The 27,747-nt window shown below is 38.1% G+C and overlaps 1 protein-coding gene across 3 annotated transcripts; it reads right to left on the minus strand.

The window, feature by feature from the left end:
- Positions 1 to 1,590: 1,590 nt before the first annotated feature.
- LOC144641082 (colorectal mutant cancer protein-like) lies at positions 1,591 to 27,747 on the minus strand. 3 transcript variants are annotated; one of them, XM_078500139.1, is made up of 11 exons: positions 27,503 to 27,747; positions 23,385 to 23,727; positions 13,740 to 14,040; positions 11,839 to 12,065; positions 10,394 to 10,508; positions 9,614 to 9,693; positions 8,505 to 8,633; positions 7,500 to 8,066; positions 5,628 to 6,689; positions 4,537 to 4,872; positions 1,591 to 3,182 (listed from the first exon to the last, which is right to left on the minus strand). In XM_078500139.1, exons 1-11 carry the CDS (start codon positions 27,595 to 27,597, stop codon positions 3,099 to 3,101), a joined length of 3,339 nt encoding a protein of 1,112 aa, XP_078356265.1. In that variant the 5' UTR covers positions 27,598 to 27,747; the 3' UTR covers positions 1,591 to 3,098. The 3 variants fall into 3 exon arrangements, with proteins under 3 accessions (XP_078356265.1, XP_078356258.1, XP_078356272.1); XM_078500132.1 differs by lacking the exon at positions 27,503 to 27,747 and adding an exon at positions 24,006 to 24,297; XM_078500146.1 differs by lacking the exons at positions 23,385 to 23,727; positions 27,503 to 27,747 and adding an exon at positions 16,852 to 17,037.

Raw genomic sequence — 27,747 nt, forward strand, 5'->3', positions numbered from 1 at the left:
GTAGTTATTCAGTGTAAAAGTGAGCTACTTTAAAAAATATCGCACTCGAGCTAGCTGAGCGCTAGATGTGGTAAACATGATTTTCAGAACAAGTTTATTAGTGTAAATAAATTATTTTGTTCGAGATTTTTGCTTTGTCGTCGTTCAACACTTCTAAAAAAACGTCATTTATACTGTATGAATTTCTTCTGCCGAGAAAATTTACGGCTAAAAGTCGGAATACGACCAAAGAAAATCAACTTACGGTAATAAATAATCAGTAAATCCATAGCAAAATAAAACCAACTCAAGGGAACAAAAAAAATGAACTGACATGTAAACATTAGCTTAAAATGTACTACATACTAAAGCGACTGAAAGCGGCAAAGTATTTACGGATAGATCTAAAAACCTTGCCGACCGAATTTATCGAAACTGCGTTCAGAAAGTAAAAACAACATGAAATTTTCTGTCATAAAATCAGGCTTTGGAATTCAGGAACGTTTAGCTGTTTGGCTGTTTCAGAAAACGTTTGGCTGTTTCTGTTGTTTGCGGTTGAATCCACGGCTGTCATCATCAAGAATACAATAACTAAAACAAATAATTGTGTTAAAACGAAGCTAACCACTGCAAGGATTTTGCTCGACCTTTCTGCTTTGTCGTCGTTCAGCACTTCGAAAAACGTCACTTATACTGTATGAATTTCTTCTGCCGAGAGAATTAACGGCTTAAAGTCGAAATAAACTCACAGCAATAAGAAATTAACTCTCATCTGACAGAACATCACTTTAAGGGATTAGAAATCGACTCTATACGGCCGAAGAAAATCAGCTTACGTCAATAGATAATCAGTAAATCCATAGCAAAATAAGTCTAAAATAAAACCAACTCAGGGAACAAAAACAAAATGAGCTGACATGTAAGCATTTATAAATGTATTGCATATTAAAGCGACTGAAAGCGGCAAAGTATTCACGGAAAGATCTAAACTTGCCAACACTGGCGGAATCCAGACCTTTCTTGGTGGAATCTGTACCGAAGAAGAGGCGTTAACGCACTCGCAATTTTCACAAATTGATGGAAACCATTGATGCCACCTCGGACAACCTGGATTGCCTCCTGGATGCCGACGTCATATGGGAATGGGCAGATGCCCGTATAGAGAAATTTCTGTATTTCATTGCATACGAAAGTCCGCCGCACGAAAGTTGGCACGGCAGGTCCACGGTAACCTCATCAATTGGACGCGAAGTGCGAACAAAATAGATTTGGAGAGGAGATGGAAGAACAAAGAGGACGATCCAGAGGCCATGGCCAAGTTTTGCGAGGAAGCTTGAAGAAGAAGACCCGCATTCGACGACAACATCCTCGGACTTTACAACCCAGTCCCCATGGGTTCCAAGGTGGCAGAAAAAGGATGAACAAGTGCCACCGCAGCACTTCTCCTTTAAACCTCCAAAGGAGGTGATCCGAAATGTCTGCGAAGACGTTGAGGAACTGAAGAAGATAGTGGCCAGGAATTGTTTTGAACGAGTATATGAAAAAGTCAAAAGCCTCTACTAGAGGACCAGGGACTTGATATGATAAAATATTAAACAAACAGAAACAATATGCATGAAGCTAATTTCTTTATTAATTCTATTCAATCTTTAGCTTTTCGTAATGGCTGTCATTTTAATACACTAGCTTTTCCCCTTCCTGCATTAGCAATGACATGGGGAGGTTGTTTGTATTGTTGCAGTTTACACCAACCAGCTTTACAAGGCAGAAACAAAAAGAAAAAGAAAAACCTACAACAAAATTTAGAAATTTAAACAAATGTAATTTCAGCGGTTGTAATTTTTATTATAAGGCCCCGTCCACACTGACCCGGGTAAATTTGAAAACGTAGAAATTTGAAAACGCCGTGTAAAATGTTTTCCGTTCACACTGACCCATTCAACCAGCGAGAATGACATTGACTCGGGTAAATTTGAAAACGATACGCTTCATCGCACGCAGAGTTAGAAAGCATGCACCGAGCTATTGTTAAGCTAATTAAATCTTTTGTTTTGACAGAAAACACATGACTATTTGACGAGCGACTATTTGGAGAGCGTTTTTTTTTAAAGTACCGTTTTCGGTGACCGAAAACGCCGGTTCAGTGTGGACGGTTCGCCTAACCGGAGAAAAAAAGATGCGTTTTCAAATTTACCCGGGTCAGTGTGGACGTAGCCTGCGAACCCAGACGCATTTCCGGCTGTCGCTATTTTTCGGCGGAGACAAGCGACAGCCGGAAATGCGTCTGGGTTCGCAGGCTAGTGTGGACGAGGCTTAAATGTTACTAGGAAAAAACATACGTAGAACTCTACATTTTTAAGATGAACTTGAGAAACTAGGTTATCGTGTTGCGTTGTTTTCATATCATATCATGTTATGGTCATTTTGTCATTCAGCTATTGTCTTCTTGTTGTAAATAACAAGAAACCGTTAATTTGGGTTGGCCTTTGACATCTTTACGTTTTGTTTATTGCTTGGCCAATCTCGAATCACAAATTAAGATATTTTTGGAAGCGAGAGTTGATTAGTTGATAAGTCTGGAAACCAGCAGAACGATGTCACTCCTTGCATAGCAACGGCTCTGTAAATTTTTATTGCAACTGTCCTTGCCACTTTTAAGGATTGTTTGTTCTAAAAATTAAAACGATATTAGACAAGAAGTGAAGCATAATTACATGGATTTAAAACCCTCGAACGATGCCGTCTTTCGTCCGTTGCTTTTTACACTTGGAATTTCTCCTGCAGCCACGTAGGTCTTTAATATAATTTTTTCACAGTATTTAAAGCTATGATCAAAATATTTCGTACAGTCTCTAAGAAGAAATAATGGAAAATGTCCTTGAAGTTCAAATTTATGTGAAAGTACCCACACAATCAATGGGCTGACTACACAGAGGATGATCAACACGTGCTCCAGTCACGTGTTATCACCGGCACGTGCCTCTCATATGCTGCTTGCCCACGTGCCTAGTTCTCAGTCCACCTGTTGCATGTTGCTCGATTCGCTAAGGGCGGAAAATGACAGTTTCTGTTGTGGCATGGTATCATGGGAACATGCCTTGTCAATTGGCATGCGAGAACTAGAGTGCAGTTTCGTTTTGCCGCGCCGTTGTAGTCTTAAGTTCTTCTTCCAAAAGTGATATTCTCTCTTTCATAGTTCGCACCTAAAAATAAACGTAAAAAATACAACATGAGAAACGAACACTCGTCTCGTAAACTCGGATAAACCATAGTTAACTATGGATAAACCTTTGCAAGTTTTCTACCATGTAAATAAAACTAATTAACAACAACAGTGAAAATTGATTTGTCACACAAACTGACTTTGCTGGTTAGTGTACTAAAAAAATTAGAATTATATGTAACTTTTAACAGGTGCGAGCTAATTTGAGTAAAAATTTGGACGGAATTTCAATCGGAATTTCAGTCGGAGTGAACTTGGTCGTCTTCTTGGGTTTCCTTTCTCATGTAAACGCAATGAAGGTCGACCGTTAAATAAAAATTAACTAAATGGTTTGATTTGAATTAATGTTAGAACTGTTTCCATATATAAAAAATAAATAAACAAGTATAAGGTCGAGTTCACACTTCCTGCCCCATGCATGCCTCCTACAAATTCCTTATTTTAGAAATGGTGTAAGTATGATCGAAACGGAAACACGTTAAACCATAGCTTTAAGCTAGGCACACACTAGGGGACTAGTCGCAGGGAATACAGTAAACACCCGCGTGTAAGAACCTACAATTTTCTAAGTTTGGCAAAATAGGTTCTTGTATTTGGGGGTAGTTATTGGTAATTTAGGCTAAGTAGGTTCTTAATAAGGTTCTTAATTTCTAAGGAGGAGCCATAGTTTTTGATTGTACGAGAAGAAAAAAAATGGGTTTGGTCCTTCATTATACAGCATTTATTCATAACTGTATTGCTTCAAGCCTCATGCAAGGTCCAAAGAAGACAATTACAGTCTATGTGAAGCTGTCTTTTCTTTATTTGTAAATACAGTTTGGGATGTTCTGTTAAAAATGTTCATAAAAATTTTCTATAACCCACATATAAGAACCTGCTGAAATTTGCTTGGCTAAACAGGTTCTTATATTTGGGGTATTAAAATGGCAAATTTCTGCCAGCAGGTTCTTAAACCACTAGGTTCTTACACGCGGGTGTTTACTGTAGTCGCAGGGACTCCCATAGTGTGTACACACTAGAAAATTGACCGATTGGTGGGACTTTTGGTTCCTGCGACTAGTCCCAGAAATCAAACCAGCTTAATTCGTGGGACTAGTCTTAGGGACCAAAAATGTGGTCCCTGCGACTAGAATTTCGATGCAAAATACGAGTACACACTAGGGGACTGGTCCCCGAAGCAAGTCCCTGCGACAAGTCCCCTAGTGTGTGCCGACCTTTAGGCAAACAGTAGTCTAAATAATCGACAAGTGATAACAGTTCCCGGACGGTTTGTCTAAAAGAGCAAGCGATCACACGCACATTATTACGACCCGCGCTTACACGCGGTAGCCCACCTGAGCGTCATGTCTTTCCACCATTGTAATCATTTGCTGCTCTAGTTTCCTTAGCCTGGCTCCATGTTTCTTCTTCGCTTTCTCGTAAGCTGCCACAAGTGCGCCATTCGCCTTCTTTAAGTCTGCCACGTATTCAGCTGTTTGCTGATGCCTTGTTTCGGAATTTTTCGACAGAGTTTCCAGAGTTTCAACTAATTCCTGGATTCTTGCCTTCAGCTTCTTTTCCCTTCTGGCAGCTTCGTACAAGTCTGGTGGTATGTCTTCATCTGATGTTTTTAATTCCGCCAGGGTTATGGACGGAGTACCCGAGGGACTTCCCCCTGACTTTTCGTCAGACTGAAAGAAAAAGTTAATTAGTACACTGTACTACAATACGAACTTTCTTTTTTTTTCTTTTTTGGCCTTTATACTTTTGGAATCACGAGGTAGTTTCAACTGCAGCTATTTGGCTCGTCACGCAATCGTCATTCATGGCATTCCAAGGACCAACTGCGTGATAGACCAAACGGCTATAATAGAGTCCAGTATCCTTGCAAACGATGAATTGACCGAGATTCTCGCCAATCTTTTTACTACTTAAGCCCTGGATTTTTGGTATGGGGTATTCAGCTGAGCCGGCAAAATCTACGTTTTTTGGACCTGGCCAATTTATGAATGAACAATTTATTGTGCACACAGTGGCCTAATGGTTAGTGCCCTGGACTTCAGATCGAGACGCCTGCAATGGACTAGTATTTCATCCAGGGCGATTAGAAGTAGTAAAACACTACGGTGCTTCCCAGCCAGCAGCTCCAATGCTGGATCCAGCTTGGAAGTCGTCAGGAGGAACCATGGCAGACAGTTTCGGCCCCTACTCCTCGACTGCCTTCTGCCATGGCGGGGCCTCTCCCTAAGGAGGCTTCACAAGAGCTGGTGCTGGCTGGGACATGAGTTAAAAAGAAAATAAAAAAGCTAGCCGAGCCACACTTTGTCATCACGCTTTAGCCACTTCATGCCAAAGGACCATAAGCTCTGGAAAGGCTTTGTCATTACGCTTTAGTCACTTCATGCCAAAGGACCATAAGCTCTGGAAAGGCTTAAGCTTTACCTACCTTGCTACTAGCGACGCCAGCGTCTTTCTGTATTCTTCTCCTCCTCCGTATTTCATCCTGCATCTCGGTTTTTAAATGTTCAATGTGAACCAGGTACGCCTGTTCCTGGGCGTCACGTGATGTTATCTTGAGCTCTAAAGCTTTCTTCTCTTTTTCAATTAAATAATTCTTGGCTTTCAATTCTGCTTTTTCTTCCTTCAAGGCCATTAATTCCTGCATTAACACGGCATTTTCCAAGTCCACTTTTGGATCAAGCGGTTCCAGTTTTAAATCCTTGGGTTGAGCCACCTCGTGCAAGCTTTCCAGTTCGATTACCGTTAGGCCGACCGTGGACCTTTCGGATTTTAATTGTTGAATGTAACTTTTTAATCTGGCCTCTTCTTCGGGAGTAAACTCCATGTCATTTGACGAACCTGTTGAGCTAGTTCTACTGTTTGATGATACAGACTCCCAAGGCTGACCGCCACCATTTTGGCTCTCGAAGTTGCGATCAAGCTTTTGTAACAGCGAGCGGGCTTCGTTCTCCGCTGTTCGTCTCCGATTCACGCACGATTCAACATCTTCGGGTACCCGATCGTTATCCTCGGCTTCGGCTTCTTCGGAGTAAATAAGTCTATAAGGCGAGTCCGTTGTTGGACTTATGTAGCTGTGAAGTCCAGTTTTAACACCGGCCGCGCGGCAGTTGGCAAAAAGCCTGGCCTGCTCTGCTTCAGATAACGGTAACAACACTTCATACGCCTCGATGACTCGGTCAGAAAAGTTTAACGCCAGTTGACATGCCGTGCAATTGGACTCGTATTTTCCCATGAGTACACTCATTCTGTCCGCGTTGTTTCGACTTTCTTCTAAAGACAACGAGATGACATTGTTTTGAGCTTGTAAATGATCAAAGCGACTTGTTAACATCTCGATTTCGAGCTCGTATTCTTTGAGTTTTTTGTCGGCCTGTGCATCACAGTATGTGAACAGTGCTTTGAACACATCTTGAGCCGTTCTACAACTCTCCAGGGCTTGAACAAGATCCGAAGGCATTTTGCCCGATGTAAATTCCGGTAAATGACTCTATAATAGAAAAAGAAATCATAGTTAAAGTAGCGTTCAGACTACTTTCTTTCTAAGGTTAAATTACCTTCATACATGACCCAATTCTCTACTAAAGTATAAAAAAACATATTGACACCAATAAGAGAATTTACTATCATCATGATATCTTAATTGCTAGTTTTAAAGATCGGGCGCTCAATTCTCCCCTCGCTCAAGAGATGTCAGACATTCGACCCGAAAACTTCCATACTGATGACATAGCATTTAAAAGATCAGTGACGCTGATTGGCTGTTGCTCGGTTTTCGCGCGAAAGAAATAACCAATTAGACACTGCAAGATCAGTAAGGTTTATTCTAGCAGAATTTCAGATGCCTCTTGAACGGGAAAATAATTGAGCTTAGTATATACCACACAAGTGAAAAGTTCTGTTCGTGCGCTCTGATTGGTTAACTCGGAAGTGATTAGCAAAGTACTATTCACCTCCAAGCAGCTGAAGAGAAACAAAATATCTTCCTGTGCCGCTTTGGATACCAAAAGTGATGTTTTGGTCGACTAGATATTCAACTTGTGTGATATATACTTAAAACAATTATTCACCTCAGTGTCAGTGAAGTGTGGTGGATACTTCCCTTTACCACCACTATTCACCTCTAGACATGACTGACACCGGAAACCGGGCAAGAAAAACCTCTGGCAACCAGGGTACACGAATTATTGTTAAATATTAAAAAGTTGGCCAAATTCCTAACTGTTTCAGACTCCTAGCTCTGGCACAAATCTCATGGAAGAAATTCCACGTCATACCAATAAAAGCTTGGAGTACTTACAAGAGCTCTGATGCAGTTAACCCCAGTGATTCCTCCACTTTGTGTACCATCGTCCACCATTTTCGCCAAAACAGTTATCTCCTGGGTAGAACCATGCATGGACGATCCCAGATCACTAGTGGCACCAGGCCTCCAGAACGCCTGACTTGAGATGGACTGGACACTACCTGATGGATGACGTAACGGTCCCGCTGGGCTACCATCAGAAGACGCCCACACTGCTCCCGAAATGCTTGGCCTGCGGACTTGCCCATTTGGAGTGGATTGTGAACCTCGACCGTGGCTATGAATACTAAGATTATCAGTACTGGAGCGCCGTGAGATACGTGGCGATGTCAAAAAGCCTTCTTTGCCCGACACATCCGAGCTAGCACCGATGCTAGCTTGCCTGGTATGCATGCGGGGTCCTGATTGGCCGGATGAGGGTTGAGTGTTTCGCCGTGGTGTGCTCGGGGACCTGGGCTGGGTTCCCTGTGACTGAAGGCTGTTAGCTCGTGTCCTTGCTTGCTGTTCGTACTGAAGTGATTTCTGATGGAGCAGCTTGAGTTGGTCCTGCATTTCAAGAACCTATGGAGAGAAAAATCTTGAATTACAACCAAAAACTACTTTCACAGCGATGATCAGTGTCCTGGGCTCTCACTTTTTTTACACAAAAATCAAGATTTTATTTACTCTTAGTTTCCCCCAAACCATTTATTCTTTTCTTTTTTTCATATTTACAGTATTGAGTGGAGCCATAAGCTCCGAACAGTAAATTCGGCAAGCTGACAAAAATTTTACAGCTGCTGCAGACTGACTGGGTAAATGATCTTCCTTCTCAATTTCTGATCTTGAGATTGGGTACAACTAAATGCATAATAGTTTTCAAACAAGTGAAGTTGCGATTAGTTTCATAATATTCATGTAGTATAATTTAATGTAAATAGACCAGTAAATTTGAATTTTTTTTTCTAGACATTTTGCTCGGAGGGTTACATGTGACCAGTGATACAAAAGAGGACCAACCCTTCTTCTGAGCCTGTCCCTCTCCTCCCTGAAGCCCTGATTTTCAGTTTTGATTTGTTCCAAGTCTAGCTCGGTTTTCCTGAGTTTTGCCTTAAGACCATCTCTTTCACTCGTCACCGATTGAAGCTCCTAAAAAAAGATAGCAAAAAATATCTAGCATTACAAACAAGATCACAAATACCGTATTTATTTGACTAAGCGCCCACCACGAATAAACGCCCACCCTATATGTAGGACAAAGTTTATAAGCGCCCAGCCTAGAATAAGCGCCCACCCCGCCCCACTCCTACAAAAAAATCTGAAGTGTTCAAGAAGAGTATTGACCTTAGTGACAATTGACCACACATGGGTTGAATGTTGTTGACCAAGTACTACTAAAATACTTTTTCAAGGACCCAGTTTTCCTTATATTTTACAGAAACTTTCAATGAACATTCTGCTTTAGTGCATCTTTACGTTTTGTTAGTATTTAATGTTTCGTTACAAAAATAAGCGTACTACTTGCTAAAAGAGTGAAAAATTAATAAGCGCCCAGACTCAAATAAGCACCCACCTCGAATAAGCGCCCACTCTAAAGATCCAAAATTTAATAAGCTTTACCTACGTATTTTTATATATTTTTTTTTATTTTTTAGAATAGTTTTTTTAAAGCGATATAAAATATTATAAAAAAAGCGCTATAAAAATTTTTTTTTTTTTTTTTTATTTTTTTTTAATAAATATGGTATCATAAGCTGATGTTAATTAAGCCCATCAAAATGAGGATGTGTCTGTAATGTCATGGAACAAGAGTTCCCTTCACAACAAAACATCACAGAAATCAAAAATCGCGATTTCATTTGCGTGACTATTCACACACATGCCACCAGTTACATATTTTTGCTTCAAGTTCTAATTCGTCCATTTTACATCCACTGCATTGTTTGTCGCCGTTATGATTGGCAATAACTTTTATTAAAGATTAACAACAGTTTTAAGAAAGCCGCTCCACGATACAACCAGCTACAGAAAATCTGGGAACGAGATATGCCTCTACCGCAGAACTTCCTGCACACCCTGAGACCATTTTCTGATGGCCACTCCACTCGGTCCCCAAAGACTACACTTACGTCTGGTGTCCCTGTGCTTCCTGAAGACTTTTTCCTTGTAACCCACTCCTTTAAACTTGTCTGCTGCAACTGACGTTCCACTGTAAGGAAAAAGAAAACTTCCACTATTAAAAACAGCACTGGAATTACACTATAACATTGTCAAAAGAAAAGGAAAAATGGAAAAGATTGCAAAAATGCTTATCTATTTGTGTCTTACTCTTTGCATTAAGGAATCAGTTAATGAGCCCAAATGGCATACCAAATATTTTGTTTAAAAAAATCACAGTTACAAGAACTATTGACTAGAATGTGGGTTAGAACCTCTGTTTTTTTCACTTAAGCATAGGTTTAATGTCTGAAAATAAAATGAATGTTTCTTTTTTTTACATCACTTGAGCTCTAAGTCTGGGGGAAGAAGGGCAAGGGGCTATGAAAATGAATTTTGGTGTCCTGGCTCATGGACTCTCTTTCTTTGTGGCCCCAAGCTTGGACTGCCCTGGCATAGCATTTTGAACAGCTAAGGGGTCCCTTTCTGCTCAGGAATGTGCCAAATATGCAATAGGGTCTACAGTTTCCAAATTGGTCTTCTCAGCCACCTTGTTAAAAGACTCAAGTCAACTCACAAGGGATGACTCTCAGCAGCAAGGGGTTACTACTGGCAATGAAGTTAGAAAAATAATAATGACATCCTTAATGTAGATTGATGCTTTTTGACTGAGCACAGTCTGTCCTCTTAAAAGGTCTGCCATGAAGCAAAAGAACATCTGAAGGAGGCTAGGCCTAAGAAAGGTCACTTACACAACTGTTTCTTCTTTTCCAAGTCTAGACATTGAACTCTTAGCTCTCGATTTTTAGTCTGGAGGTCTTCATGTTCCTTTACTGTCTTTTCAGTGTCAACTGCAGGTTTTGAAAGCTGCAGAAAAAGGAAGTCAAATGTAAATGCAATAATTCCATATACATGTAGCATCCATAAATATTTAGATAAAATATCATCAAATCATATACAGGTCTATACATGTAGTATCCATAACAATCATTGAGGAGCACTAAACCAATTTAATTTAACACTGGTAAGTTACAAAAGAACATTTCATACATGTATACATGTATGGGCAAGAGATTTCAAGGACAGTTTATATCTCCAAAAAACATATTACGTTCCCAACAATACAATAGACCCTTCCAGGGTTTCTGACGCTTTTTTGGTTGGGGGCAAACGCGGCAAAATTTACAGTAAATGTATGGGGAAAATCGGGAGTTTGACGCTCGATAATTCGAGAAAGGTCGACATTCTGCAATTTCTATGAATTACAAACTTAAAATACTAGCTGAAAGGGTTAACTGATCAAATTAGAGAATTTTACTCTCACTAAGAAAGCTGCAAATTAAGATTTTCATTTTTCATATATTTGTCTGTAAAATGGAGCCGCCGTTCGCCCGAAAATTTAGAAGCATTTGTATGAAAAACTAAAAGTACGATTTCTTGCTTCTAAGTAAACCGGCCCCCTTCAAATTTAATCGGTTAACTCTTTTAGCTAGTATCTTTAGTTTGCAATTCACAAAAGTTTCAATATGTCAACTGTCCTCGAGCGTCAAACTCCCGATTTTCCCCATACATTTACTGTAAATTTTGCCGTGTTTGCCCCCCAACCAAGATGGCGTCAGAAACCGTGGAAGGGTCTATCCTTTCTAAAGTTGATTAAATCCCATGTTAAAATTGCAGAAGGGGGAGGGGTTTGTCTCAAATTTCCACTTCCTGCACCTTTTACTCCTAGACTATAGGTACAGATGCCTTCCTGAATGGTCACAAAAAAGCCTTAAAGGGACTGCGTCACAGATTTTAGCTAAATTTAGGCATGGGAAAATGACCATCTAATTCGCTGAAATATAAAAATTATAACCTCTCAAAACAGTGATGGAACATTTCAATAACACATTAAATACAAAACAAGGTATGGTTGGCCAAAAGCGACGAAGATTGAAACGGATTGCGATATGGGTTTTTGAAATATTGTTGGGCTTAACAGTTTTCAAAGTTAATCTTGTTTACTTGTAACTTTCAATTATTATGCCCGGGAGACACATTTGGTTGCAATAAGGTATGGTTTTGTCATTTAGATTCATAGAAGTAATTTCTTTGCAAACATTAATTTTCATAGCGAGTATTTGGCAAAACTTGATAAAATATACTTAACTCAGCCATGACACAGTCCCTTTAATAAAAGCATAAACACAATACGTACTGATTGCAACTGGTGCAGTGGCTTCTTCTCAGTGTCTTCTGTGGTTTTCTCTTCCAGAGGCTTTGTTTCCGGCACTGTCACCGGCTTCTTTTCCTCCACCTTGGAATCAGTGTTTTGTCTGTCAATAGCAAACTCCAGCCCACCAACTACTTTAGACAACTCATCATCAGTGTTATCATCATTCACGCCTTCCTCAGAAGCCAGGCTGTCAGATTCACTCTGCGAACCTATACAGAAAGAAAATACATCTTGAGAGACATCAACAAAGTGATGACTGCTAATTACCAGCAAACAACTTCTTGTTGTTTCATGATACAACCCCCTTAATTGACTAGTTTTCACCAAAAAGGCTAATACACCTAGAAGCACTTACAAGTGACAATTTACCTGTGACCCTCAGATTCCCAGATCGAATTAGAATTTAGAAATGTTGATTTTTGTGGAGGGAGGAAAACCAGAGAACCTGGAGAAAAACGCCAAGAGAGAAAGACAGGAACAAAAAAATAAACTACCCACATACGACCAGCTCCAACATGTGCAATCTACAACCACACTTTTACCAAGTCTTAGGTGCAAATTCCAGCACTACATCTAAAGGGTTTTGTCAGGAGGGATTTTGTGTGGTGGGGGGGGGGGGGGGCAGATTGGTGGCAGCCACCAGAGATCACAGCGAAAAAAAAAAAAAAATAAATAAAACCGCGAGGGCAAAGGACAAAAAAGAGCGATCACCCAAGCCCCCCCCCAGGGCGCCGCAGCCAGCAGACAGAACCAAAGACTCCCCACCCCCGACAAGTCCGACCCGCGTCTTTTCGCCGCCCCTTTTTCCCGCCTTGACGCTTTCTTGTGATCGGGGAAAGAAGTCTGAAGGGCAGTCATACTGTGCAGTCGCATTTATAGCTTCTCCTTGAAATCCTCAAATCCCGGATCTAGATGGACCTCAAAGGATTAATTATAAGAAGATGTGGGTGTCCTTTATTTTGTGGGATATATTTACTGTTTGTTTGTTTGTTTGTTTGCCCAGTTCTACGTAATCAGAAGTCCAGAGATCATATAAGCTGTAAACGACATTGCGGCCTCAGTTGTGTGTGAAATAAAGAACAAATAGGTTCCAGATACCGCTGTCTGCAGGTCTAGAAAGTGATAATTTATTATTTCAATTAAGTTCATAGCGAAAAATTAATAAAGCAATTAAAAAAAAGAAAAAAGAAACAGAAAAAATCTTTTTACACCGATTCTCTTTACGCCGTTCCACGTTCCTCCGATTACTAACAACCATTTATTTGTTTATTTATTTATTTATTTATTTTGTTGTTGTTTTTATTTTATTTTTTAATTAGTTTGTGATCCGATCCGTGATCCGATCCGATCTGCGATCCGATCTGATCCGGTCCGATCCGATCCAGGTTTTGTCAACGCCAGTATGACCTGAAAGATTATGTTAATTTTATTAAAATAATTATCATATTAATCACAACCCTTTTCTTTGGGGAGGGAGGAGGGAAGAAAAAGCTGGGCTGTCTGGAAGAGAACCATCCACCCTCAATTACACTGGATCAGGAGCCTTGAATTTCAGAAAATGACTTTTCAATCCCAAGAGTGATCTGCAATGTCTAATTTCTCCTTATCATATCAATACATTGTAAAGCAGAGAGGTGATGAGAATAAAGCAAATCATCAACTACATGTTAATAACGCCGTCTTGATGTGCAATCTGTACATGGCAAAATTCTCAGAAATAGTTTCAAAGGAAATGCAAGGCAATCAACAAGGAGGCACACATGTACTTCATTTCAAGCTTTTGACTGACAGGATTAAACAAGGTGCATGTATTAACAACATGCAGCCCTTAAGGTACGGTAATATTAAATTAACATTTAACTTAAATCTTGTATCTTAATTACCATGCTCCGATGTCTGTGACTCTATTTCATGTTCTTCAGACTCGTCAAATTTATCCACAGAAGCCTGAGACAGCTTCTTGTTGAGCTCAGCGATAACACTCTGTAGTTCTGTGATGTGTTGTTCACTGTGTTGAGCCTGCGAGGTCAATCGGTCTTCATAATCATGGATTAACTCCTTACGCTCCTGGGCAGCATGGGCAAGTGAAGCCTGCAGTTGATCTCTCTCCTCAGTCAACTGTTGAACTTTACCTGTGAGCTCTACAATTTCCGTTTTCAAAGAAGCCAATGCTGCTAGATGAAGCTGGAAACAAAAATATACATATCCTCTCAGTAAATTATAGTTCTGTAAGAGTTACTGCTCAGACAAGTATTTCAATTGGCACTTTTCCAACTTTGTGTGTGTAACTCCTTTGTGAATGCATTAACATAACAGTGTAGTGTTTGTAATGCAAAACACTTGCAATGCGAAAGATTTCATAGTAAAAATATGGCATTTTCAATTCCATAACTCCATTTGTTATTGCATCTGTTTTGTTCCCTTCAAATGTTTGTGGTTTGACCAAACAAAGGTTTCAACATGTGTTAACCAAACTTGAATTTTTTAAGTTTTTTTTTTTGCCATACAGTATTAAAAGTGCAAAATTTATAAACATGGCCCTGTTGCAGTCATATCGATAAATCATGCTGTGTGTGTTTATATGGTCTTAATCTTCAACAACTCACTGTTTTCACAAGCAGCCGCAAGCAGCCTACAACTAACATAAAGACATGATGTATGGACTGAGAAAAAAGAAATAGTTCAAGCTTGTGGTATTTGACACACTTGAAAACTAACAAAAAAGATCAAGAAACACAACTGAACATTTTAAACTTGCCCATGTAAATTTTTCCTTCTCATTATGTGTATTAGACATGGAATGCAAAACATGGTCAACAGAAATTCAAGAATTAAAACAATAAATAATACAAAGTATACATTTAATACTAGCCATGTTAAAAATACAAATAATAAGTCAACTCTTAAGTAATTCTCTACAAATATCAAGTTAACTTTGCATTAATTTTTAGTAAGCTAACTGTTCAACATGTTAATGTGATCCAGTATTGCTGTGAATGCTGGATAAGAAAATTGTTTTAACTTAGCTGCAAAATAACAAGTGTGGCAGGAAACCACAAGATTCTAGATAAAAAGATTTGACTTTGAACAATGAGATAAGACATTACGATAAGAGAACATGCTTCATCAACAAACTACACTTGCTATTAAGATCAATTACAAACTAGACACCCCTTGAAGAAAGAACAATTAAAGCCACGTGCCCTTCATTGATGTTATTATCAAATTGCTGGGTAAACCCAAAACTGGAATGATTGGATTGAATTGTTGTGTAAAAACTGGAACATGAAAACATGTTATCAAAGCTTGAAATCAATGAACACTCTAAATCTTAATAAAAAGATTATTTTGCAAGTTAAAGCTGTCACTCAGATTCAAACTTAACTTTGTTAATGTAGCATAACACTTTTCATGTCTTTGGATGACACCCAAGTGTGTTACTATTTTTATAAAAGCTCGCGCGCGGCCGATGATTGTGTAAAGTACATTCCTGTGGTGTTGTTTATATTTCTTTACACAACACAAAACGATTTTAATTTAATTTTAAATTTGGGTAAAAAAGGATTAAGATTGTGCTTAGCACACTTAGTCATATTATTTACATAAAAATGAGATTTTATGTTTTCTACACCTTTTGACCTTGCAGTTTATTGTACATAACAAACATACCAGTAATAATATACAACATGCAGCAATTCATGCCTGATAAGTATAAGGGGATATCAACAACCTCTTAATTTACTTTGTACATAATTATATCCATGTACCTTGGAAAAAGTTATTTTACATTTAATTAATTCTTTTTATTAATGACCAAACAACTTCAAAGAGGACAGCTGCAGCTAACAAACTAATGAGACAGAGATAGTCGTATAGGGCTAGTTAATTAACCTTTGCAGGTCGTGTGAAAATACAAAATTCCTAGTGCTATGGTTGGAAATTCATGGGTCGTCACAAACTGCGAGGAAGAGAGGCATGTGATCCATTCCGGTTAGCCTAAATACATGTTGCACTTCAATTACCGGTAGCCAAAATTTGCACTTCCGTTTAGCCTACTGTTAGGTTAGGTAGCTTGTGGTTAGCCTAATTTTATTTGAAGAAAGGATTTCTGCCTTGCGTGCCTTGATGCCTTGCTTTGCACGCTTGCACATTATTTTTAATTTGTAAGACTCGAAATTCACTTGCAGACAGTATGGTCAATACAGTGTTTTTAACTCTGCATTTTAGGTGTACTTGTTATTACCTAATAAGTTCATGATTACGCAGATAACACTAGCAAAAAAATACGATTTATGAATTCTATCTTATTGATAATAATTTTTGTAATAAAACATGAAACAGAAATATGGCAACCACAGAGCTTTTTTGTGCCAACAATTCAGACATTTTCTGCAGTTTTGGCAACATTTTGGCTACAGTTGGACAGCATCCATCACCACAACAATTGTTAAATATTAGCCAGTTCTATTTACTAAAATTGAATTACAATTCAGGTGTTAATTAATTAAATTAGAGCCAGTTCAGTCCATTTCCTCAAATTGAATTACAATTCAACTGTTTAAACTTTGGATGCAGATTAACAGTCTTGTACTAATAACTTAAAATAATTCCCCTGGCCCCAGAGGTTTTCTTTCTCCTATCATTTACTGAAAAAAAAGCTTGTGTCACCACACAGAAGGATCCACTGAGTAAATATTACACCACCGTGCTAATCTGAATGTAACCTTAGAATCCTGACCAAAATTCATAAATAATTTGAGACAACTAGACTAGAAAATAAAGAATGAATGATGTACTTATTAAAATAAATTCTACCATGAAATACAATGTATAATATGATAACATGATGTACAATAATATTTTGAGGACCACTCAATTAAATATGGACTTAACTGAATTTCTAATATACATGACTTGTATAGTTACATGCTTTTAGTCTAACTGAACTTAATCAACAGCCCTCAAGCAAATATGAAACAAGTGCATAAAGCCTACCCTTTGCAGCCTGAGAAGATAAACACTAACATGAGGCGAAAGAAAGTTGCAGTTGTTATTCACATGTGAGAAGTATTTCTTTGAGCCATCCACACAAACTCTATCTACTGTGTTACACCAAACGTTCTTTACGTGATGCCTTAAGTCTACATAACTACAACTCATTGTGTTCATTTGAGACCAGTGTGATCAACATACATGTACACTGTATCTACATGGCCAGTCTTCATGTGATTTGAACATGAGTACAATAGGGCAAAGTCTTGTGGACCTGCCCAGATCCGCCCCAAGAAGTGATCACAGATAACAGCAATTAACTACTTTATCTGTTGTCATAATGTTACTGTCAAAAAACATTAACTACATGACCACTGAGATTCCTAATACCTTTTACCACAGCTATTTAGAAATAAATCCAAATTAATTACACGAAAGAAGGAAAGAAAGAAAAATATATCTCATACATGTATCTGCCTTGTGAAATTAGAAATACAAGATTTTATTTTGTTTCATATCTTGAGCCATCAATATTTAGGCCTGCAGATGAAAAGAGCTGATGTTTATTAGCTTACATGCTCTGCTGCACAAAATATCTAAGGATCAAATGCGTTTTTTTAGTACTCAGTAAACCAATCAGAAGCTAAATAATTTATGATACAGTAGTCAAACTTGTCTTCTTATGCCAAATTAACAGCATGAAAGAGTTGATTTTAACCACGTCAAATTCACAAAAAATACTTTTAACACATAGACTTATAAATGTTCATAGACTTAAATAAATGAACATGTATACTAAATTTATTCACTAGAGCTCAAAATGTTAACAAAATGCGTGGCTCCAGAAACTGTCCATACTCCCCCACAACATTCTGTGGGTGTCTTAAACTCAATGTCCCTAGGTGATACCCCTGAAATATTTTCCATGAGATTTTTGGCATCATTTAAACTTGAGACACATGTTTCAGTCATCTCTTTGTTAAAAACCTTTCTGGGATCGAAGGATTGGATGCCATCTTGTTTTACATGAAATCGAGGCCATCTGTCCTGGCCAGCCAGCCAGCCAGCCAGAAAGTCCAATATGGCACCCAAACACTGAAATGAGACAGCATCAGGGATACCTGCACGACTGATTGTAAAACCCGCGGGACTGATTTCGGACAAATGACAGGATAAGTATGTGGTCTCCTTCGTCAAACGCAATAAAAAAGCAGCAACTTGACAGTGAATTCTGATATTGCCTTTGGGACATTTGTGAGCAGTATGTGTCAACAACCTATCAAATTATATTACAGAGCTGCAAATAACAGTTGGTCATAGGACATTGGCCGACCAAAATTTGCTCTTGTCCAACTAAATCCCAAGTGTGGTCGGACATGATGTCCAGACGATTTTTTAGGTAAATAATTTTACGGCAATGACGAATAAAAATCTGTCCGACCATGCACAATTTTGTTTTGTCCAACCAAGATGGTGTCTTAGCAGGACATATGTCCTTTCAAATGAAAAAAATATTTGCAGCCCTGTATTATATTGGTGTGTCAAAGTCAGAAATATCTGTCAAGGTCCCAGAAGTTTTATTGGCCTCCTGTCTCAATTGCTTTAAAACTGTAAAGATTGGTGCCATTTGCATTTTCCATCTGCAGTTTACTTGTCATAGCATGATTTATTTCACTTGTATATTATCACACTCTTTTGTATACCATTTCCGTCGATGTTGCAATTCGATAAATATTGTTTATCCAAAATTTAGAAAAGGAATAATAAAAAAAAAAGGCTACAAACATACAATGCCAGTTTGAAAATAGTCACAACATAGAAAAATGATAATTATCATGCACAACTCAAGTAGCTTACTGTTAAAATAAAGGTAAAGGCTATTCAGTTTTGAGGATAGTTTTTGCTTGACTGAAACATAAACATTTAGAGCTCAACCTCACATAACAGGAAATTTAAACCTTCAAGTCAAAGATATTTACATTTATTCTGTGACCTTCCCATCAACAAGAATCATATTTTTGTGGCAATATTTATGTTAGAATTCATTCTTGTGTTATCATTAATAATTTCTGTTTATGTGGTAACAATGCAATTGGATACATGGCCATGGAAACATGAGCAGATTCTGAAGGTTTGACAAAGAAATTTTAGACAAGAAAAATGCTATTAAATAATTAAAAACTCTTATTACCTTGATCTTGTGCATGTTTTAACTTGAATCAAGTCTGGGAACTTCTTCATCCTTCATGTTGTTCCCATGAATTAAAATTAGAGTTCTATCTCTTGAAAAAACGAGTTATTCAGGCACCAGACTTCATATGCCACTTAACCACTTGTCTAACCTTAGCACCAAGGTACAATGAATAAAATGAGATATTTTTGTCAATACAATAAACCTTGCTAGCCAATAGATTTTGTAAAGATTTTCTGTTTATTAAATCCATTCATCACTCCACTTTAGTGAAAGCAAAATAAATTTACTGTAAGCAAATTTGCATGAGTTAATGCCACTGACAGAACAAAAGATGTTTCTAACTTTGTTTTTCAGAAATCAAACATGATGAGTATAGAAAGCAAAAATAGTTCCAGTCAGCTGTTGTCTGTAATTAAAAAATTCATTTTGCCAAAGACTACTGTGACAAGCTAGGGCATAAGAAAATTAATAAATCATGTACACACTTTAAATTAGTGAACCCTTGAACACATCTGGTTTTAGAAAAAGATATCAGTTAGGGATAAAAATGAATTAAAGATAAGTGAATACCTCTGAAGCATGTTGAACTTCATATAACATGGTTTTTGTTATTTCAATTTTCAGAATAACTTATACGCAAAGTAAATCATACCAACAAAAAAAATAAATATTGATATTGATAGCATTAGGAATAAAGATGTTATGAAATTATAGTTTGAAAATTTACCCTTGGGTAAAATTGCTTTCTGCAATATACTAAATATTATTAACCACATACAATTTAAATGCAAAGCAGATTTAACCAGTTAGAAATAAAACTGAAGATTGAATTCTATTCCCCAAACATATTCAGCAGCTTAATAACTGATGAAAAATGTACAATATTATCATGTCTATCGAGATGGTTTGATTAAAATTTGAAATATTTACATGGGATATCTTCAAAGTGTAAAAGGATAAACAAACAATTAACAGGATGAAAATAAAAGAGTAAATTAAAGAAGATCTATCAAAACATGATTGAGATCTGAAACTGACTATAATGAAACACAAAGCAAGAAAAATAAAAAATAACATTGTAAAAACCTGTACAAAGTATACACCAAATACGAACATAATTCTTCCAAACAACTTTTCCCTTTCAATCGCATTCATTCTCAAGCTCAAAACATAAAATCTCATTAGCAACTGCCATAAATTTCTTTATTGCTAGTTAGGGGAATTTTAAAGCCCATTCAATGGGTTATTCCAGAAAAAATCCACACACCTCCGACGGATGGGGTCATTTTTTAACCCCCCCCCCCGTCTCACCTGGATTTCCTGAAGCACAAGACCCCCCCCCTCCTGTCTGGATTTCCAAGACCAAAGACCCCCCCCCCTCCCGCCTGGATTTCCGCAAAAAAATATTATGCTTATATTTAATTAAATTTTAATAGAAAATATGCACAATCACATCTAGAAGATGTTCTTGTTTAATTTCTAAAGCATCAGCTAATATTAAGCTAAGAATTCTATCGCGCGGAACTAAAAGAAGAAAGGAGCAAGGAGGGCGAAGAAAAGAAGAAAGGATCTGAGGGCGCTGAAGTGTCACCGAACTAAACGTTCGAAGCGCTTGAATTATCGGTTGAAACGACCCCTGCAGAAGACTTTTTGAAGTTCAACCCCCCTTCCGCCTGGATTTCCAGAGCCTTTTACCCCCCCCCCCCTTCTGTGAGAATTTCCAGAATCCCATCAGTTGGGGGGAGGGGGGGGGGTGGATTTTTTCTGGAACAACCCAATGACAATATCTCCTTTCTCATCTGTCTACTCATAAGAAAACGAAAACAAATTACCTTGTATCACATGACAAAGTTCACGCTTTTGTTTATTACTGGTTGTAAGATGTATACGATACAGGAAACCCCGAAAGCAAACCTTAACGCTCGAACCAGCTCTTGGAACACACGTAGCCAAGAACACGAAACCAATTGCTCAAAATCTTTCGACGTATTACTAACAACTGCTTCAAATATCACTTAACACAACCAAAGCAGAGAAACCACTCGAACAAATCTGTGAACACGCGTAAGCCAAAACTCGGAGTAATCAACATGTGACAGATGCCAAAATACCGTTCTAACCCAAGATAGGGATTTTCATTTACCGCTACCCTCTGTTACTGTGACGTCATAATACCCATAACTCCTTCAAGCATTTTCTGCTTTTACGTCATCATTACCCAGAGATCCCTTGCAGCAAAATGTCATCGATATCATTACCCAGAGATTCCTTGCGGCCTTGTTCGAGCAAATCGAGATTTTTTCTGGTATACATACTGTATATTCTGACTGTAAGTACATTCTCTCTATATATGCGCAAGCTACAATGAATGCCTCCTCAGAGAGACGAAAGCCCTGCGGGGGCAAATTATAAGACATCTAACAACACTGACTGAGGACATTAAATCTGACCCATTCACTGAATCAAAAGTGCGGTGGGTAAATAAAAGAGGGGGCTGGCACTTCAGCTATGTGACTAATTATGATGTATCATTCTTATCACAATTGAACCAAACATCAAATTAAATAAGGGTAAAATAGGAACCGCATGTCGCTTTTAAAGCTATATATTTTATTAGAAATCTATTAATTTGCCTGTATAGTCATTAGTAAAATCGAGAAGAAAATCTATATTTAGAAAAAAAAATAGACAATTGTATATGCATGCTTCCTTTTAAGTGATATTGCCTTTTAGCTCTAAACACTACGCATGTACTTTATATTAGACCATTTAAAGGTATCATTTACAACTAAATTTGTGTGTCGTTTTTGCATTAGACACGCAAACATGTAACTCTTTTCAGAACAACCAAAAACTAACGGGGAAAGTTTTACTTATTTTCTTGTTGTGGAATTTTACACATCAATATTTAATGCACGAGAGGTCAAATTATATTCTGTCACAAGTGATATAGACTGAAAATAATGACAGAATATTATTTATGTTGACATGGCAAAAGAAGCGATAAGACTTGAGAACGCATCAAATAGATCACTGAGGGGGCACATAATATAGAGTTGTCGCATTTTCATATCATTCAAACAGTTAAGCCTACTGCGAAAGGCTTTAACAATTTTATACTGACAAAGGCATTGCCCAAAATTAATTACAGCTTATTGTGCTAGAAGATACAAATTGCTGCGGGCAAACATTAGCGATTAGCCTAAAGATAGCTGCGGTAATTTCACGAAATCTCTTTGTTTCAGCTCAGCTCTAACTGTGATAACCAGACTTTCGGTCAATTATCTACAAAGCGTTCGTAGTCAAAGATTTAATCACCAACATATTAAAACTTGAAATTGACTTCTTGTCGTTTCCTAGAATCAATAATGAACCATCGTAACTTTGATGGTTTCCCTAAAAAATACAGGTTGAAAATACAGAGCCTGGGTTCCTTCCGAACAGTTAGCATTTGTTTATTAGTTTATACTCAACTTTTGTGTATACAAGATTGAAAGTAAAGCTTTATAATTGTGGTTCAGAAAGAGATGGTTTTCAAAGAAGCTATAGTTACAACTTCGTTAAGAGCTTACGTTTAATTCTTCGCTAATATAATGGATGATGAAGTTAATTTTGCGCATTCGTTCGCGACTACGCGTCATTATTGGCTAGGAATAATTTATTGAACACAAATATGTACAACTAACTCTTCAGGACAAATTTAGCTGTTTTAGTCCTCTAAATCAATTGACTTGCTACCCGAAGCCAGATAAAAACATCGCCAGTGAAATCGACAATGCAATCAGCAAAAAACACGAAAGACTTAATTGGGCATTCCACAAAACCATCATTAGTTCCAACATGGTGTAATTTCCATTTAAAAGAAAGCAAATCACTCTCGCAGTTTGCTAATTGTTTGCATTTTCAATGTCAAAAAGATCCACAGATGTTGAAAGATTTCACCCTCAATGAATCTTACGAGTTATTACTTTGGTGGAAAACCGGCGAAGACGGCAAACAAGTGAATTTGTGAAGCACGATGTGCTATGTAACTTATATCCCACTCAAAACGCGAATTTAAAATGTGTTTGCATTCACATACTAATTTTTCAATCTTCTAACCTTCATTTATACAGTAAAATATTACAACTCAAACAACATATAGAAAGCAGTCGCTCGTAATCCCTAGGGAAGCTTTGTAATTTGTAATTTCGGTAGTTTCGCCGGAAATGATCAGCGAAGTTTACGCGCACCCATGCGATATAAATATTCACACCCGCAAAATCAAAGCACTAAAAACGTCGAAACCTTTCAGTCTAAACTGCAGATGATAACGAATAAAAACACTTAACATTCAACTCACCGTATTCGCTAATTCCAAGAAGTTACTTGAACGAGACTGCCCTTTTGAATTCGCCACAGACATGATCTGTTGTAGAGTCGGATCACCGTTCAAATCGTGGGCACCGCTATCAATTTCCCAACTTTCTTTCCCGCTCGACTTGTCGTTCAACTTCTTGGCGCTCATATCGTCGTTTGAGTTATTTGCCGTCACTTTTGATTTCTCATGTCCTCTTATAACTTGCTGTCGTAGATGTTCTAGTGAAGCGAGTCCATCGTGGTTTTCAGAACCCAATTGAGCGATAATGTCTCGAACGCTGTTGTCCTCGAGTCCAAGTTGCTTACATGTTAACGACACATCAGGGCTGCGAACAATTCACAACAGACACAACATCAAGATAAATAAACCCCCGGTAAGCCTGTGAAAGGGACCCAGTAAGAGCGGTAAAATGATTAAACAAAATCTACTGTGACAAGTATAAAGGACAATGTTGAGCTGTTTGTACTTATGTCGCTTTATGTCACGTAAACCCAAAATGCACTGACCCGAAACCCGACCGCACTAATACGGGTTGGATGCGTGATTAACCTCCTATTTTACAAGAATCTAAAGATTTTAAATCCTCCAGACATAACGGCATACCTCTCAAGAAAGCCAGTGACCCGTTCATCACTTGTGTTTAGAATTTTACGAATGCTATCCTCCAAACTTTCACTCGACGTTCGCCTCGAACTCTCAGACGATACCGACAAACCATTTTCATTGTCGCTCATAATATGCGGGCGAGTTTTCCGTTTTCTGTCAACGTTAAACTCTTCTTTGAATCTCTCGTAAACTCTGGGAAAAATTTAACGACTTTAAGGTCGACTATTCATACAGAAATATAGAAAATAGAGCGAGAAAGATCACATAAATTTCTGATGGTATAAAATAATGTTCTGAATGGCGGGATATCGGAAGCTGATTGGTTGCCTAGCTTGCGATAGGTTCGGATTTCATTGCTTTCCGGGGAGGACACAGGTCGTTTATCAAATGAATTTCCGTTTTCGGCGTGGAAAACAGCAATGGAAAACTTAAAAGCCGTCGATATCTTAATAATTCTGATCACTTAATTTTATATCCAAAGTTTGTGTAAAAGAGGGACATCCTTTTTTTTTAAAATAGAGCCCTGAGCAAAAGATCTACTCACCCTACCCTAGACGACAATGTTTTTAAAAGTGCCTATTGCTTGCGCACAGGAAACCAGGGTATTTCCTTTCATTCAATACATTGTATTTTGTCTTTTATGAATGGAATCAGGTGGTTCCTTTCAAATTATTTTCCTTTATCATTAAAATTGAAGTAATTCAAGCATGCTACCCGCACTTCATGGAAAATAAACAAGATTAAAGGCAAGGGCAAAATCAAGTTTATTTGCAGTTTTGGAAACAGACAAATCGCAAAGATATACCGGTATTTAGCATTTTTCCGAGGAATTAACGCATTAATTGAATTAATGTTTTAATGTTTTGTTAGTTTTTCATCTTTAACACAGAGAAGTGAGAAAAGCTAAACAATTTTGTATTAATCGGCGGAGGTCTAGTTCAGTTAGTGTTTGTTTTCTTTTTTCAAAGGAAACAGAATTGAAAATAATATTGGACGATAAACTTCATGTCTTCGCGTGTAAATCAACAGGTTATCATCTTCTACAAAAACACTCTTGAATGTAACCGTTTTATGACATTTTCGACCTAATTGATTAGCTTAATAAATGAGATATTTTGTTTCTTTGCATAGAATGATTTGGACACTCAGATTTGGAACAATTTGTGCTGGCCGCTGGAACCGTTTAGCTTAGTACACAGCAAATGTAATATTAGTAAGGCAATGCTCTTATCTTATATTTTGTTTATTTCTTTGCATTGAGCTTTTCCGCTCGTCGAGTCTACAGGAACTATTTTTAACTTGTCTAGTTCCGAAAAGAAGTGTGTGGAAAGGTTATTTCACTTATCTTTGAGGCGGGGGTAGGGGGGAAGTACACAATACACGAAGGAGGTGTAAATTTTGTTGGAGCCGCTAAAGATTATCAATTATCAGAATTTCCCTCTCATTTGAAACGAAACGAAGATTCTTGCACGTTAGGCTGTGAAATTTGATTTGTTTCTAGAAATAAGAGATCGGCTTCCCACGAGACTGGAAACATCTAGAAGACGAATTTAAAGTATCACTACAGGGTTCAGAAAGTTCAAAATTAAAATCTAGTCTGGCTACGCACGTTTTCATTGGTGAATAGCTACTGCCTATTGTCTCATATAAAATACAACTCATGTCGTACTCCGGCACTTCATGAAAGAAATTCCGGCCACACTTTATATGGTTTATCGGCGTAATAAAACATTTGGAATGCTGGCGAAACACTCGTAAAGCTTGCCTTAAATAAATCTTTACAAATTCTGCTCGCGTTCTGAGCTGAAACTTCCTTGCCTCCTTCTATGTTTAGCCATACGCTCGAATACGCTTATTGAAGAGCAATAGACTGCATCAACGAGTGCCCTCTATAGCCTCTAGAACGTAGCCGATTAACGTGCGATCTTCTGCGATTAGCTGAAAGAAAATACGAGTTTTATTGCAGCAAAAAGGCAGGGTCCCGCACACTGTTTATTTTCTAACCTGAAGCTCCACATCATTATTTTCTATAATACTGAAAGGCGGCAAATCTGTTTCTTGGTATCAGTAATTCACATCTAATACAATGTTTGCACATGTGTGAAGATCAGCTTAGTTCATGCGAAGTACGTTGCATAATTAATAAAACACAAAGCCTAGCTTCGAGAGCAACATAGCATGTGGCTAACACCTTTTTAGTAATTTATTCAAAGCTTTCAAACTCTAACTCGATCACTAGACAGACATCAGAAGTCAGCTGCCCAGTTTCGATACCACAATGTTTGCCCGCCTCGCGTGTTTCGATTTATGGACACATTCATCCCAGTGGACACGAAGCTGGTGCACAAACGTCCAAGCTGTTGTTTTCCCGAGTCCTGAGTTCTACAGGTTTATTGCCTGATTAATGATGTTTTAGGGACAGACCATTATTTTCTTGGAGGGGATGAAAAATTTTCCTCTGCAAACTTTTTTCTAGTTTATGCACCTCTGCAAACATTTTTTTTTTTCGAAATTCTTACTATTTTTTGTTATACATTTTGTTTTTGCAAACAATTTATTTTGTCTTTCCAGGCCCTGCATACAATTTTTTTCAATATTTTTCATCCCCCCCCCCCCCTCCAAAAAATAATGGTCCGTCCCTTAAAGCGTCACGCAGACGCCTCACGCCCAGACTCCCTTGGGCCGAGAATTCAGCGCCGACAAACCAAGCGCGAACCAAAGAATCTGGTGTGTGGATATACAGTTTTATATGTTAAATTATCTTCACTTATTTGGCACAAATCTAAAGCTTAACTTTCCAGGAAGAATTTTAGAGCATTCCACGAATTTTCGACACGTTTTAAGTCCGGCAGGACTGCGGGGCGTGCGGGCTGTTTAGGCGGAAACACAAACGCACGTCTTCAAGGTATACGAACTTATTTCATCACTGTTAGGAGTTTAGAATGGTCCAAAGAAAACGATGATTATCGGCAAATTTTAGCCGAGTTAAAATAAAAGATTTTGAGTTCAAGTAAGAATGCAAGCGACGTCACAACTGTCAGTAAACACGGACACCAACGGATCAACCAATCAGAACTCAGTATTTTTGGACCCTAAACAATGCAACTGGTTTCTCATAGTAAGTATCCTACGAATATATATTGATTGCTCACAATCTTGTTGCTCAACATTTATGATGAAACAGCAAAATTATCGAAATAAAACAAAAAATGCTGTTCGGGTGTTACTGTTAGTAGTAAAGGATACAGATAGGCGGGAAATGAAACGATTCTCGCACAGAAATGAATTTTGGAGGTGGTTAATCACGCAATATATGAGAAAATACACAGTCATTTTTGTTCTGCCATTTTACAACCCGTACTGTTGTAGAAAGCTATTAACACAAAGGTGACGGTGATTTCAGTTATTCGTAGTTTTCCTTCAAATACGACTGCGATTGGGATAGAGCGCACGAAGGAAAGCGAGTGAAAAATGTTATAAGTGACTAAACATACCTTGCCCGCCGTGGCTTATGTGGATCTGTCCTACCAGATGCACAGGAAAATGTCGATTTCAGCCTGGCTACCACTTGCCCTACTCTTGAACCCATGCCTTGCTTTTGTGTTGTACTTATCCGTTGTAGAAACTTCACAGATACATCACAACACCTTTGAAGCCAGCGCGATCATTTCGTCAAAATCTTTCCCTATTCTCAGTCCATTCAAGTCTGGTCATTATAAGCTATAGCCGTGGTATATAA

This window comes from Oculina patagonica, chromosome 2 (assembly GCF_052425735.1).
Source record: "Oculina patagonica isolate OP01 chromosome 2, crgOcupat, whole genome shotgun sequence".
NCBI lineage: Eukaryota > Metazoa > Cnidaria > Anthozoa > Scleractinia > Oculinidae > Oculina > Oculina patagonica.